The sequence below is a fragment of the Tursiops truncatus genome, chromosome 20 (assembly GCF_011762595.2).
Source record: "Tursiops truncatus isolate mTurTru1 chromosome 20, mTurTru1.mat.Y, whole genome shotgun sequence".
NCBI classification, from domain to species: Eukaryota; Metazoa; Chordata; class Mammalia; order Artiodactyla; family Delphinidae; genus Tursiops; species Tursiops truncatus.
This window is the reverse complement of record NC_047053.1, coordinates 21,539,091-21,553,990: the sequence shown is the minus strand read 5'-3', so window position 1 is coordinate 21,553,990 and position 14,900 is coordinate 21,539,091. Positions and strand designations below refer to the sequence as shown.

Below are 14,900 nucleotides of genomic sequence, written 5' to 3'. Positions count from 1 at the left end.
CTAGAGTACCCAATATGCTCCAAGTGCAAGCTTGGTTAAACAAATCACATTGACCTTTAATAAACATGTGCCAAATGCTTCCTTTTCTCATTCAATATGTTAATCTTCAGGCCAAGCCACCATCAGAGGAAAGATCATTAAGTGCAAATTTGATCACACTACTCCTCAGCTTAAAACATTTCCGTGGCTCCACATTGCCTACAGGATGAAGCCCTAATTCCCAACAGCACAGAGAAGGACCTTCTGGGTGTGGCCTGTACTGACCACCCCCCCAGCCTTATTCCTCACAACACCCCTTCCCCTGCATCTTACCCATGCACTAGCTGTCCTGAGTATGTGCTGCTCTGTGTCTTTAGCTTTCTTTACTGTGACCATCTACAGTGCCCTTGACAGCCACCCTTACCAGCCACACACTGATTACCTCCTGTTGTTCAAGATACAGTTCAGGTCAGCTCCTCAATTAATCCTCTGCAGTCCCACCCACCCCCAGGCATAACTGACAGCCTCTCAATGTACCCAGTGCAGATATATATCACTATCTCTGTGGTTTCTTGCTGTATTCACTTACATTACATCCTGCTTGCCTATACCTAGCTTAGTGCCTGACACATACTAGGGGCTTAAGAAATAGTTAGAGCCAAACGGTGGCTACTCAACATAAGCTTGTTGTGTTGACACCTGATCTAACTTCCAAGGACCATCACATCAGTGTATACTCTGGGCACCACAGTTCTGTCATGGAACCATCTGACTGCACAAGTCAGAGTACAGATCCAGCCCAGCTATATTCCAATCACTATGTCTCTCTTGGGTTTGTCTTGATTCCCTGATGTTTTGATAGAAAGGTAGAAACATTTAAATGGAAAGAGAAAGAAAGCCCGTTCTCCTAGTGTTGGTGTTCTAATCCAGCTTGACCAATCTCTCTCATGGGCATTTTGTGGACAGAGCCCTGGAGAAGTTCAGTTACCCTATAAGGGTAGGCAGAGGCCAGGAGAGGCAGTTTAGGATGAAGCAGGCTAACTGGTTTTATTTGCATTGTTCCAAACCACTGGATCAGTTGACTTGTCCTTAACTCAGTTGGCAAGCAAAGGAGCTCTGAAATCCAAATTTCCTTGGCAAAGATGGTTCTTTCTTATCAGAGAAACTTGAGTGAGAAATTTCTGGGGGAAGAGATGGGGAAGGTAAGGGATTTTTGCCCAGGAAAATGGATTAGCAGCATTAACGCTCAGGATAAGTAGGTACAGCCTGGGCCAAGATGCATTTATCATCACCATCCTGATATTAAGGTCAACATATTATATATTTTTTTGCAATTTGTTATCTGTCTCTTCAGCTAGAATGAGGGCAGGCATCTATTCTTGTTCACTGCTCTACCCCAGAGACTAACCCAGTATCCAGCACTAAGAGGTACCTAATGAACATTTTTTGAATGAATGAATGACTTTGGCCTGGAAGTCAGGTGAGCTGGATTCCACTTTCCACTCTGCAGTTACCATCTAACACTCTGACCTTGGGCAGGTCACTCTGCCTCTCTGATCTTCAGTTTCTTGTCAATGAAGATGTTATTATATGCCTGACCAATCTTATTAGGACAGTATGAGGTTCCAGCTGTATGTGAAAGCCCTTTTTTACCATTATACATACACAATACTGAATTTGAGAGATTATATCAACCACCAAAGAGTCAGTTCTTTCCCACTGGGAGTTGAACACATGGATGAGAAAATGTATGTGAACCTAGGAGGACTGGAGGAGCAGGTCTTATCCCTCTGCCAGCCAGGCTTTGGGTCCCTGCCATGTGTTCTTCAGGCTCCCTGGGCCGACCACAGTTGTGGACACTCATGGCAAACCAGTGGGTGCAAGACTCCTGAAGACATAGATTAGAGATCACTGGGGTACAGAGAGCAATGGAAGCCATGAATGTAGATGGGCTATGATGAGAATATAGACTGAGGGAAGAAAGAGCCTTGGACTGATCCTCAGGAAATGCCAACACTGAGTAAAGCAGGTAGAAAATAAGAATCCAGCAACAGAATCCTGGAAGGAATGGCCAGAAAAATAGGAGTCCCAAGTATGGTGTTTTAGAAGCCAAGAGAAGAGAGAAAGAGTCTGCAGAAAGAAGGGAGGAAGGATCATGAGAAGAGGAGGAGAGAAGTTCATTGAAATTTATTGACATTTGAAAACTCCAGTACATTATAATTTTATAAAAATACAACCAATGCATTGAATTTAAAAATCAGAATGAAATATACCAACATGTTAATGGCAATTGTTTTATGTGATCAGAGTTATTATTTTCCTCTTTCTTTTTTCCATATAGTCTTATATGTATTTATGTTACTTTTATAATTGAAAAAGTATATTTAATAATAAAAGATATATGAGTGTGAATACCTTGAATAGGTATAAGAAGGGTTATCTATATGGGCCTTATGGAGAGGAGAGCCACAAAAATGAAATCAGTTGTTGAATTTAACAGTTAAATCTCATGGTAGGATTTGGTCTGACTTACTTTTCTAAAAATATTTTCTTAATGTTCTCTTAATTAAGCAATGCTAATAAATAAGGATGGTGACCAGGCAATGTTTTAACGGGTCCTAAAAGCCTTTAACTGTGTATTTCTTTATGACTATAATGTTATGGGCCCAGGTATCAGGGAACATAACCAAGGACTTGGCTCTTCCTATTCTCCTTGTGGTAGACCACATTACTGTTCACCAATATTCATTGTCTCATCCTATGGGAGGAATGTGCTTCCTTAAATCTCTAACATCAGCCTTGGCCATATGATTTCTTTGGCTAACAAAATGTGAGCAGAAGTGACATGTGCCAACATGTGCCAGTGTTTTAAGAGCCAACATATGTTCCACCATGCTTACTTTTCCTCCTATCATTGTGAATCACAGGGATCTAGACAGCAGCTGCTCTGATAGTCTGGGTCCCAGAGTATGGACAACAATGACATGCAGGAAGCTCTCAGCCAACCTAGAATGGACTTGTATCCGAGCAAGAAATAGAATTTTTTTTGTTTAAAGTGATTGTGATTTGGGGAACTGTTTGTTACTGTAGCCCATCCTGAGAGTTATAGTCTTCTGGAATCTGAAAAGAAAAAATTATCAGCAACACCAGCACTTTCTCAAGAAATCTAATTCTTAAGTCTTTTTTATTTCTCTAGATGATGCATATTTACTACAGGGACTTAATATAGAGGAACTATATCCAGAGACCTCTAGTTTCATTACTTATGATGGGTCAATGACTATCCCACCCTGCTATGAGACGGCAAGCTGGATAATAATGAACAAACCTGTCTATATAACCAGGATGCAGGTGAGCTTCTCTGTGGTCTTTTAGCTAATGGGGAAGATGATGTGAAGACTGGCTGGGTTTGTGGAGTGCTTATTGTATAAGTTTGCTAGGACTGCTTTAACAAAGTACCACAAATTTTGTGACTTAAACAACAGAAACATATTGCCTCACATTTCTGGAGGTTCTAAGTCCAAGATCAAGGTGTCTGCAGAGGTGTTTCCTTCTGAGGAAGTGAGGAATATGTTCCATGCCTCTTCCCTGGTTTCTGGTGGTTTTCTGGCAAAACTTTGGTGTTCCTTGGCTTGTAGGAGCATCACCTCAGTCTGCCTTCATCTTTATATGGCATTCTCTTAATGTCTGTGTCTCTTTGTCCAACCCCCACCCCCACCCCACAATAAGGACATCAGTCAAATGGGGTTACGACCTACCCCAATCAGTCATATTAGATTAGGGTCCAACCCAATAAGCTCATCTTACCTAATTATATCTGCAATTTCCCTATTTCCTAATTAGGTCACATTCTGAGGTACTGAGGGTTAGGACTTTAACTTTTTAATCTGGGGGTACACAATTCAGCTCATCAAATTTATGTTTAAAGAATCAGCATCTGGGGCTTCCCTGGTGGTGCAGTGGTTAAAAATCAGTGGTTGAAAATCTGCCTGCCAATGCAGGGGACATAGGTTCGAGCCCTGGTCTGGGAAGATCCCACATGCCGCGGAGCAACGAGGCCCGTGAGCCACAACTACTGAGCCTGCGCGTCTGGAGCCTGTGCTCCATAAAAGAGAGGGCATGATAGTGAGAGGCCTTTGCACCGCGATGAAGAGTGGTCCCCACTTGCCGCAACTAGAGAAAGCCCTCGCACAGAAACGAAGACCCAACACAGTCAAAAATAAATAAATAAACATTTAAAAATAAATAAATAAAAAGAATCAGCATCTGGAAAGGCTTAGCATGAACTAATTATAGATGCACCCTACCTGTTTGAGTGAGAAAAGACAGCAGGGTTAGTTCCCAAAGTGTGCTCTACAACTCTAGTGTTCAAAAGGCAGAGCAAAATGAGTGGTTTGGTCAAATATGTTTGAAAAAGCTTTATCAGGGAACCCTCTTGCATGGTTAGTGGGGATGTAAATTGATACAGTCACTATGGAGAACACTATGGAGCTTCCTTAAAAAACTAAAAATAGAACTACCATATGACCCAGTAATCCCACTATTGTGCATATACCCTGAGAAAGCCATAATTCAAAAAGAGTCATGTATCACAATATTCACTGCAGCACTATTTACAATAGCCAGGATATGGAAGCAACCTAAGTGTCCATCAACAGATGAATGGATAAAGAAGATGTGGCACATATATACAATGGAATATTACTCAGCCATAAAAAGAAATGAAATTGAGTTATTTGTAATGAGGTGGATGGACCTAGAGACTGTCATACAGAGTGAAGTAAGTCAGAAAGAGAAAAAAAAATACTATATGCTAACACATATATATGGAATCTAAATGTTAAAAAAATGGTTCTGATGAACCTAGGGGCAGGACAGGAATAAAGACTCAGATATAGAGAATGGACTTGAGGACACGGGGAGGGGGAAGGTTAAGCTGGGACGAAGCATTGACATATAGACACTACCAAATGTAAAATAGATAGCTAGTGGGAAGCAGTCATATAGCACAGGGAGATCAGCTTTGTGCTTTGAGACCACCTAGAGGAGTGGGATAGGGAGGGTAGGAGGGAGACGCAAGAGGGAGGAGATATGGGGATATATGTATATGTATAGCTGATTCACTATACAGTAGAAACTAACATAACATTGTAAAGCAATTATACTCCAATAAAGATGTTAAAATTTTTTTTTAAAAAAGTAGAAATAAAAGAGAAAAAAGAAATAAAAAGAGCTAAATCGATTTCATTGCTGGAAGGTTTCTCAGGGTCTTTAGAATGATATACATGTCAGTCTCCAAGAAGAGGCAATATGATATGTAACATTTCATAAACATATTTGAATGTGGGATTTTTTAGAGCATCTCACATTATTCCTAGTTGGGCTGGCTAGTATTTCTCAGAACTGAATGGGAACTAGGAGATCTGGCCTCTGAGGCCAACTTTACTAATGGCTCCTTATTAGCTCCTAAGCCTGTTGCCCCACTTCTTTGAAGTGAATTCTCTTCTTTGTAATGAAGGGGATAAATTACATGAGTCTATTCTATGATTGCAAGAGTCTATAAAAACTCAGAGGAAAGATAAGCAAAGGAAGCAAATCCAATCTCCTTTACAGGATATGTATTTACAACCCAACAGCAATTTGAACAATTTGAAGTATCTGATGCTATCTGTATTTACTGGGACTCTTAGTGACTAGCAACCCCCTCCATCTAACTTCAGCTTAGAAAAAGGATTTATCCATGAGATACTGGGTCAACTTATGGAATTTAAGATCAGAAATTGATGTCAGGAAGTCACTGGAATCAGAAGCCCAGAAGCCCTTTCTCTCTGTTCTCTCCTGCTCCCTCCTGCACCGTAGCTTCGTTCTCCTCTACTGCTAGAGAGTATTCTTTAGCTTCACAGTCCTGGGTGGAACATGGCTGCAAACATTTTAGTCCAGCTCCAGATCCTGATATTCACAGAAAAGGAACTGAATTAATCCAGCTTAATTTAGCTCTGACTCCTGGACCAATCACTGTAGTTTGAATAATATCTATGTGGGAGAACAATTCCCTGAATTACTGGACCCCAAGGTGTGATAGAAAGAAGAGACCCTGGAGAACACCCAGCTGGGTTTCCTCCTTTGACAGACAGTGTGTCATAAGACAGAAGAGAATCACTGACTTGTTCAGAGGCACACAGGAGCCAGGGAGCTTGAAGCCAGGCTCCCTCCAAGCATGGAGGCATCAGTGGGTTGTACCCACTGAACCCATGAATCAGGGTCTGTGGAGGTCTCAGGTGTCCTTTCCCACACAGCTGGCACTGCCCGGGTTGGCCACAGTCTACATGGTCTTACTTCTTTCCTGGTATGGGTGGATCTCACAGTTGTTTCTCTCTCCTCAGATGCATTCCTTACGCCTGCTCAGCCAGAATCAACCATCTCAGATCTTTCTGAGCATGAGTGACAACTTCAGGCCCGTCCAGCCACTCAACAACCGTTGCATTCGCACCAACATCAACTTCAGTTTACAGGGGAAGGACTGTCCAAACAACCGGGCCCAGAAGCTTCAGTATAGAGGTGGGTTCAGTGGCTCAGTGGGCAGTGGAGACAGGCCAAGCCCAGTCTTCCTGCTCACACCTACTCTGAAAGGCCAGGCACTATCTCCCATTGGAGGAGTCATGATTATAAGTGACATTTACATGGTGCTTTTCTATTGAAAAAGTCTGTATTTCCTAAACAGAGACAGAGATCAAATCTTTAAATCTTGTCTGGCTCAGGCAAGACAGCATTTTCATTGCCTTTTTACAGAAGAGCCCAGAGAGGCTGATGTTCCCAAAGTTACGTGTTAAAACAGGACAGCTAGAAGCATTAGCACTTTTAGTTATATACACAATAGATCCCCTTTTCCCCTAGAAGGTGAGCAAATAATTCTGGATGCCAGGCCATTGGGACCCAATGAGGTGTGTGTATGAATGCATCTTTTTCTAGTGCTATGTCCCTAGAAGTGACTATAATTCCTACTAGAGGGGACATTCAAGATGCCTCTCGCCTCCCATAACCCTCTGGTCCACACCCAGCCCTCTCTCTTCCCTTCTACACACTAAGTACCTATTGATCATTGTCATAAACTCTCAACATGGAAAGGAAGGTGGAGGAAGGACAGTGTCGTGGAGATGCCCCCAACCAGGAGTTAGGACACCCAAGTTGCTGCCATGGTTCTGACACTAACAAGCCATACAAACCCAGCCAAATCATTTAACCCCAGGGCTCTGGGTGTGTCTGACAGAGAAAATTAAAGACAAAAATGTGGAGGAAGTTGGAGAGATAAAGTGGAGGGTAGAGGTGGTAGCTGCTTCTAAAGTTGCCTGGTAACATCCATAGTCCCCATATTTAGGCAGCACATTATTGTTTCAAAAGGGCTTCCCTATCCAGGCTCTCATATGCTCCTCACGACAATCATGAAGTAGATGGAATAGGGACACACCCAGAGTGCCAACTTTTTCTGCAAATGGCCAGATAGTAAATACAGGCTTTGTGAGTCATAGGGTCTCTGCCACACTCTGATGTTTTAGGGTGAAAGCAGCCATAGACAATATGTAAATAAATGGTTGTAGCTGTGTTCCAATAAAACTTTGTTTACAAAAGCAGTTCACAGCTGGATTTAGCCTGCAGGCTGTCATTTGCCCACCCCTGGTCTAAAGCAGCACCATCCACTATGGCTTTCTGAAAGGATGGAAATGTTCTGTGTCTGCATTGTCCAATAGGGTAGCTACTAGCCACATGTGGCTATTGAATGTCTGAAGTGTGGCTAGTGTGACAACGCAACTACGTTTTCAATTTTATTTATTAATTTAGATTTATATTAGCCACATGTAGCTAGTGACAACCCTATTGGATAGCTCAGGCCTAGAGGTTCATAAGAAAGTGGAGAGGGTAGTTGGGATACATACAAGTAAGCAGACATTTAGAGAACTGTCCCTTCCCCTTTGGAGTAAGCCCCCCAAACTGTGTGTAAATTAATCCAATTATGCCTTGTTTTGTGTTGTTTGTGTGTTTTTTTTTTTTCTCTCTCTCTCTTTCCAGTAAATGAATGGCTCCTCAAATAGGAAAGTAAGCCAAGAAGAATCCCACCTCAGTGAAATGCTACAACTGTGAATTGACGTAACCTAAACTGTCCCCTTCTTTCTTCTCTTTCTTTCCTCCCTCAAGCCTCATTCACTCTTTGGATCGGCCCTTTCTTCATGAAAATTGTCTGCAAAACCTTGGCAGAGGAATATATCTCTTACACACACTCACAAATACACACACAAGCACTCACACACACATATACACACATGCAAATATATCTACTCACATACACACTCATACAGCCCCCAAGATGGGAAGTTAAATTTTAGAAACAAAAGGCTCATTCATAAGAGGTCTTAGAAGAAAATAACCAATTAACCTGATTACAATTTTGACACTGTTTTCCGAAACAAATAAATCTACCGAATGAGAATTTTCAGCCTTGTATATTACAAAATTCTTCCAAAAGAGAGAGAGGAGAAAACACAGCTCTGACAGCATCAAGTGGACTTTTGTTCTTTGCATCAAGTAATCTCAAATAGTGTCCTAGGATCCTTTATGGGTGCTGGTGACAGGTGAGCCAAGACAAAGTTGGCCAAGGACACATTTCTAGATTGCGATTCTTCTGTTTACTCAACAATTTAAAAAGAAAAAAGGACAGATATTGAATAGATGCACATTGTATATATATATATCACCACAGACTATTAAAAAATGGAATTATTACCCCTCTTTGTCATATATGTGTAGTAGGATTTGCCAAGATCATATTGATCCATTTGCTGTTTCTTATTTTCCAAAGGTCATACATTGTGTTTGGTTATTGTTAACAGCTCAATAAATGTGTTTAACAAGTTAATTTCATTTTTCTGGCTATAGTCTATTCTCCTTCCTTACAGGCTAAGCCCTGGCTCCATGCAACTGCATTCTTTGGTTTCATTTGTTCCTTCATCTACATGTTTTGCTCATTTGCAGCCAGTTTTTACTGAGTTTGTGGCAATGGGAATGCATTTGCTAAGCAAGTATAACTTTAACTCCACTCCATGGCTCGATCATTCATATGAGGTGAGGTTCAGCCTGAGATAGTAGGTGACAGATTTCTTGCACTTCAAAACTGCCACCACCCACCCCACCCCACCCCCGTGATGCTCCCTTGAAGGAATGCACTTTGTCTTGTAAATTCTTGGGAAAGGGGTGTATTTTCTCTCCAGGTGCAGCTGGATCTCACAAAGTACAAATGAATGCCTTTCTTTTCTTGTTTATAATGGTCACTCACTGTGTTTGGTTACTGTCAAGAAACCAATAAATGTGTGTAACAAGTTATCCAGTACTGTGTCTGAGTTTATTGAGGAGGAGGGCACTCCCTGCTGAAGCCTCTGAGTCCTGCTGTGTCCACAAGCAATTGCATTATGGCCAGCAGGGCAGCCAGAGCCTCCAGAACAGCCTGTCTGGTCATTCCCAGAGCCAGGTAATTAATACCCTGTTGAGAAAACATATAGGCTTAGCTGCTGGAAGGGAAGACTTGGCTGTTCATTCAGTGGCCAAATTAAAAATAACTTTCATCTTTCCTTTCTGTTACAGCTCCAGAAAGAAGGGAAAGCACAGGCATGTAGGGTCTGTGCAAACGGGAACATCCACAAATATGTCAAAAACTTAAGCAAGTGGCTAGGTTTATTGATGACGAAGAAAAAAAATCAAACAGCCAGATATTTCATATTTGAAACAATACACTTAATTTGATTTTTTCCACTTTTTGCACCAAAATTAGTTAGATGATGGCCTTAACCATGATGACATATGACCCTGTTTCTGAGCAATCATATTTTTCCAGAAAACCAGATCTGTCTGCAAAGATTTAGGGTGGGCAGGTGGCAGTCTTTCTTTGTATGGCTTGCTGCTTCCTCTCTAGGTCAGAATCTTCTTTAGCCTGCAAGGGCAGGCAGTGATGTAGTGTGTCAACTAGGCCTGGCTTCAAATTGTCACCGTACCACTTACCTGCTTGCTGTGTGATCTTAGGCAAGTTGCTTTACTTCTCTGATCTGTAAATCGGGGATGCTAATAACTACTTCCATGAACTATGAGGCTTAAATGCTATGTAGCTACTTAAAGCAGCTAGCACAATACCTGCAATGATTGTTCTATAAAGACTGACTATAGAGCACGTGCATTGCCTAAGTATTAGAGGTTTTCCTAGACCAGACCATACCTTCCCCTCCAGGGAGGGGTTAGCATCAGTCACAAAATGGGCATCAAATTAATACCAAATGGAGGAGACAGGAGGAACCCCTGAGTGACTAGGTAGGACGTGGGGGGAGTGAGGGGGGAGGAGAAGTGGAGGCCAGATAGGACCGGTGTCCCTGAGGGGTGGCTGAGAGTGGGGAAATGTTCCCACATCTGGAGGGACCCTCGGGTGCTTGGAAGATCAGGGGAGCACACCTAGTGTTTCCCCCACCCACTCAGGCTCCGGGAAGCCTGCTGGGCTCCTGGGCCTGGTCCTCCATTCTCTGGGACTCCCTCCAACCTCATGGGTCCTAGGGGCGTGGGAGGGAGGGAGGATAGGGGAGGACGAGAAGAGGCAGACAGAGGGGGAGGGGACCCTCTAGGACCGGAGAATCAGGGGAGGCACAGAGGATGTTTCCCCCACCCACTTGGCCTCAGGAAGCCTGCGGGGCTCCTGTCCTCCAAGGCCCCGCTCCACGCCATGTTGGTCCTAAGGGTGTAGGAGGGAGGCAGCGTCAGTAGAGGAGAGGTGGATGTGGGGGACGGGGGGTCCCTCCGGGATCAGAGGATCAGGGGAGGCATGGAGGGAATTTCCCCCATCCACTCAGGCCCAGTGAGCCTGCTGCAGTCCTGGACCCGGTCCTCTGACCTCCAAGCGCAGAGGCACTCCTGGGACACTCCTGCTGCACTGAGCCTAAGCCCAACACCCACTCCCCACCCAGGGCTTTTCTGGCCCTGTGGGGCCTAAGCATAGTTCCCTCCCACCGCCTAAACCCAGCCCCTGCCTAAGCCCCTCCCCTCAAGCCAAGGCTTTATCCAGCTTTTTTTTCTGAATTTTATTTTATTTATTTTTTTATACAGCAGGTTCTTATTAGTCATCCATTTTATACACATCAGTGTACACATTACAATCCCAATCTCCCAATTCATCACACCACCACCCCAACCCCTACTGCTTTCCCCCCTTGGTGTCCATACGTTTGTTCTCTACATCTATGTCTCAATTTCTGCCCTGCAAACCAGTTCATCTGACCATTTTTCTAGGTTCCATATATATGCGTTAATATACGATATTTATTTTTCTCTTTCTGACTTACTTCACTCTGTATGACAGTCTCTAGATCCATCCACGTCTCTACAAATGACCCAATTTCGTTCCTTTTTATGGCTGAGTAATATTCCATTGTATATATGTACCACATCTTCTGTATCCATTCATCTGTCAATGGGCATTTAGGTTGCCTCCATGACCTGGCTATTGTAATTAGTGCTGCAATGAACATTGGTGTGCATGTGTCTTTTTGAATTATGGTTTTCTCTGGGTATATGCCCAGTAGTGGGATTGCTGGGTCATATGGTAATTCTATTTTTACTTTTCTAAGAAACCTCTGTACTGTTCTCCATAGTGGCTGTATCAATTTACATTCCCACCAACAGTGCAAGAGGGTTCCCTTTTCTCCACACCCTCTCCAACATTTGTTGTTTGTACATTTTCTGATGATGCCCATTCTAACTGGTGTGAGGTGATACTTCGTTGTAGTTTTGATTTGCATTTCTCTAATGATTAGTGATGTTGAGCAGCTTTTCACATGCTTCTTGGCCATCTGTATGTCCTTTTTGGAGAAATGTCTATTTAGGTCTTCTGCCCATTTTTAGATTGGGTTGTTTGTTTTTTTAATATTGAGCTGCATGAGCTGTTTATACATTTTGGAGATAAATCCTTTGTTCATTGATTCATTTGCAAATATTTTCTCCCATTTTGAGGGTTGTCTTTTCATCTTATTTATGGTTTCCTTTGCTGTGCAAATGCTTTTAACTTTCATTAGGTCCCACTTGTTTATTTTTGTTTTTATTTCCATTACTCTAGGAGGTGGATCAAAAAAGATCTTGCTGTGATTTATGTCATAGAATGTTCTTCCTATGTTTTCCTCTAAGAGTTTTATAATGTCTGGCCTTACACTTAAGTCTTTAAACTATTTTGAGTTTATTTTTGTATACTGTGTTAGGGAGTGTTGCAGTTTTATTCTTTAACATGTGACTGTCCAGTTTTCCCAGCACCACTTATTGAAGAGGCCATCTTTTCTCCATTCTATATTCTTTCCTCCTTTATCAAAGATAAGGGGACCATATGTGTGTGGGTTTCTCTCTAAGCTTTCTATCCTGTTCCATTGATCTGTATTTCTGTTTTTGTTCCAGTACCATACTGTCTTGATTACTGTAGCTTTTGTAGTACAGTCTGAAGTCAGAAGCCTGACTCCTCCAGCTCCATTTTTTTTCTCAATATTGCTTTGGCTCTTCAGGGTCTTTTGTGTTTCCATACAAATTGTGAAATTTTTTTGTTCTAGTTCTCTGAAAAAGGCCCTCTTCTTTACAATTGTGGTTGTTTTACCTGCCAGTTGTTGTTTCATCTATATTTTTATTATTTCTAACATATCTGTTAGTTTTCTTATTTTAGTTTTTACTCTTTGTTATTGTTCTGTCCCTTTTTTTTTTCTTTTTCTTTTCTTTTTTTCCTGCCACCCCATGCTGCTTGAGAGATCTTGGTTCATGAGCCAGTGGTCAGACCAGAGCTCCTGCAGTGGGAACTACAAGTCCAAACCACTGGGCTACCAGAGAACCTCAGGGAGTATTCATCAGAGTGAGTTCTCTCAGAGGTCCTCATCTCAGCACCAAGACCCACCTCTACCCAACAGCCTACAAACTCCAGTGCTGGAAGCCTCAGGTCAAACAACCAGTAAGACAGGAACACAATTCCACGCATCAAAAAAAAAAAAAAAAAGAGACAACAAAATAATATGTCACAGATGAAGGAGCAAGGTAAAAACCTACAAGACCAAATAAAGGAACAGTAAATAGGTAACCTACCTGAAAAAGAATTAAGAGTAATGATAGTAAAGATGAACCATAATCTTGGAAACAGAATGGAGGCATGGATTGAGAAAATATATGAAATGTTTAACAATGATCTAGAAGAAATAAAGAACAAATAGAGATGAGCAACACAATAACTGGAATGAAAAATACACTAGAAGGAATCAATAACAAAATAAATGAGGCAGAAGAATGAATAAGTGAGCTGGAAGACAAAATGGTAGAAATAACTGCCAAGGAGAAGAATAAAGGAAAAGAATGAAAAGAATTGAAGACAATCTTAGAAACCTCTGGGACAACACTAAACACACCAAATTTGAATTATAGGGGTCCCAGAAGAAGAAGAGAAAAAAAGAGAGTCTGAGAAAATATCTGAAGAGATTATAGTGGAAAACTTCCCTAATATGGGAAAGGAAATAGTCACCCAAGTCCAGGAAGTGCAGAGAGTCCCATATAGGATAAACCCTAGGAGAAACACACCAAGACACAGACTAATCAAACTGACAAAAATTAAATTCAAAGAAAAAACATTAAAAGCATCAAGGGAAAAGCAAAAAATAACATACAAAAGAATCCCCATAAGGTTATCAGCTGATTTTTTAGCAGAAACTCTGCAGACCAGAATGGAGTGGCAGGACATATTTAAAGTGATGAAAGGGAAAAACCTACAACCCAGATAACTCTACACAGCAAGGATCTCATTCAGATTCAACAGAGAAATCAAAAGCTTTTCAGACAATCATAAGCTAAGAGAATTCAGCACCACCAAACAACCTTTACAACAAATGCTAAAGGAACTTCTTTAGGTGGAAAACAAAGGAGAAGAAAAATACCCACAAAAACAAACCCAAAACAATTAAGAAAATGGTAATAGGAACATACATATCGATAATAACCTTGAATGTAAATGGATTAAATGATCTAAACAAAAGACACAGGCTGGCTGAATGGATACACAAACAAGACCTATATATGTGCTGTCTACAAGAGACCCACTTCAGACCTAGGGACACATACAGACTGAAAGTGAAGGGATGGAAAAAGCTTTCCATACAAATGGAAACCAAAAGAAAGCTGGAGTAGCAATACTTATATCAGTTAAAATAGACTTTAAAACAAAGGCTTTTACAACAGATAAGGAAAGACACTACATAATGATCAAGGGATCAATCCAAGAAGAAGATATAACAATAATAAATATTTATGCACTGAATAGAGGAGTGCCTCAATACATAAGGCAAATGCTAACTGCCATAAAAGGGGAAATTGACAGTAACACAATAATAGTGAGGGATTTTTACACCTGCCTTACACCAATGGACAGATCATCCAGACAGAAAATAAATAAGGAAACACAAGCTTTAAATGACACAATAAGCCAGATAGATTTAATTAATATTTATAGGACATTCCTCCTGAAAGTGGCAGAATATACTTCTCAAGTGCACACAGAACATTCTCCAGGATAGATCACATCTTGGTTCACAAATCAAGCCTAGGAAAATTTAAGAAGATTGAAATCATAACAAGGATCTTTTCTGACCACAGTGCTATGAGATTGGAAATCAATTACAGGGAAACAACTGTAAAAAACACAAATACATGGAGGCTAAACAGTGCACTACTAAATAACCAAGAGACCACTGAAGAAATCAAAGAAGGAATAAAAAAATACAAAGAAACAAATGACAATGAAAACACAACAGCCTAAAACCTATGGGACACAGCAAAGGCAGTTCTAAGAGGGAAGTTTACAGCAATTCAATCTCACCTCAAGAAAC

At 41.4% G+C, this 14,900-nt stretch overlaps 1 protein-coding gene across 1 annotated transcript in view; it reads left to right on the top strand.

Moving 5' to 3' along the window:
* Positions 1-9,343, top strand: part of CA10 (carbonic anhydrase 10) — a 620,855-nt gene extending 611,512 nt beyond the window's left edge. Inside the window, exons 8-10 of the mRNA XM_019945517.3 lie at positions 3,176-3,330; positions 6,363-6,537; positions 8,044-9,343. Of these exons, the coding sequence (XP_019801076.1) occupies positions 3,176-3,330; positions 6,363-6,537; positions 8,044-8,066 (353 nt within the window). The 3' untranslated portion in view covers positions 8,067-9,343. The remainder of the gene's footprint in view (positions 1-3,175; positions 3,331-6,362; positions 6,538-8,043) is intronic.
* The last annotated feature ends 5,557 nt before the right edge of the window (positions 9,344-14,900 follow it).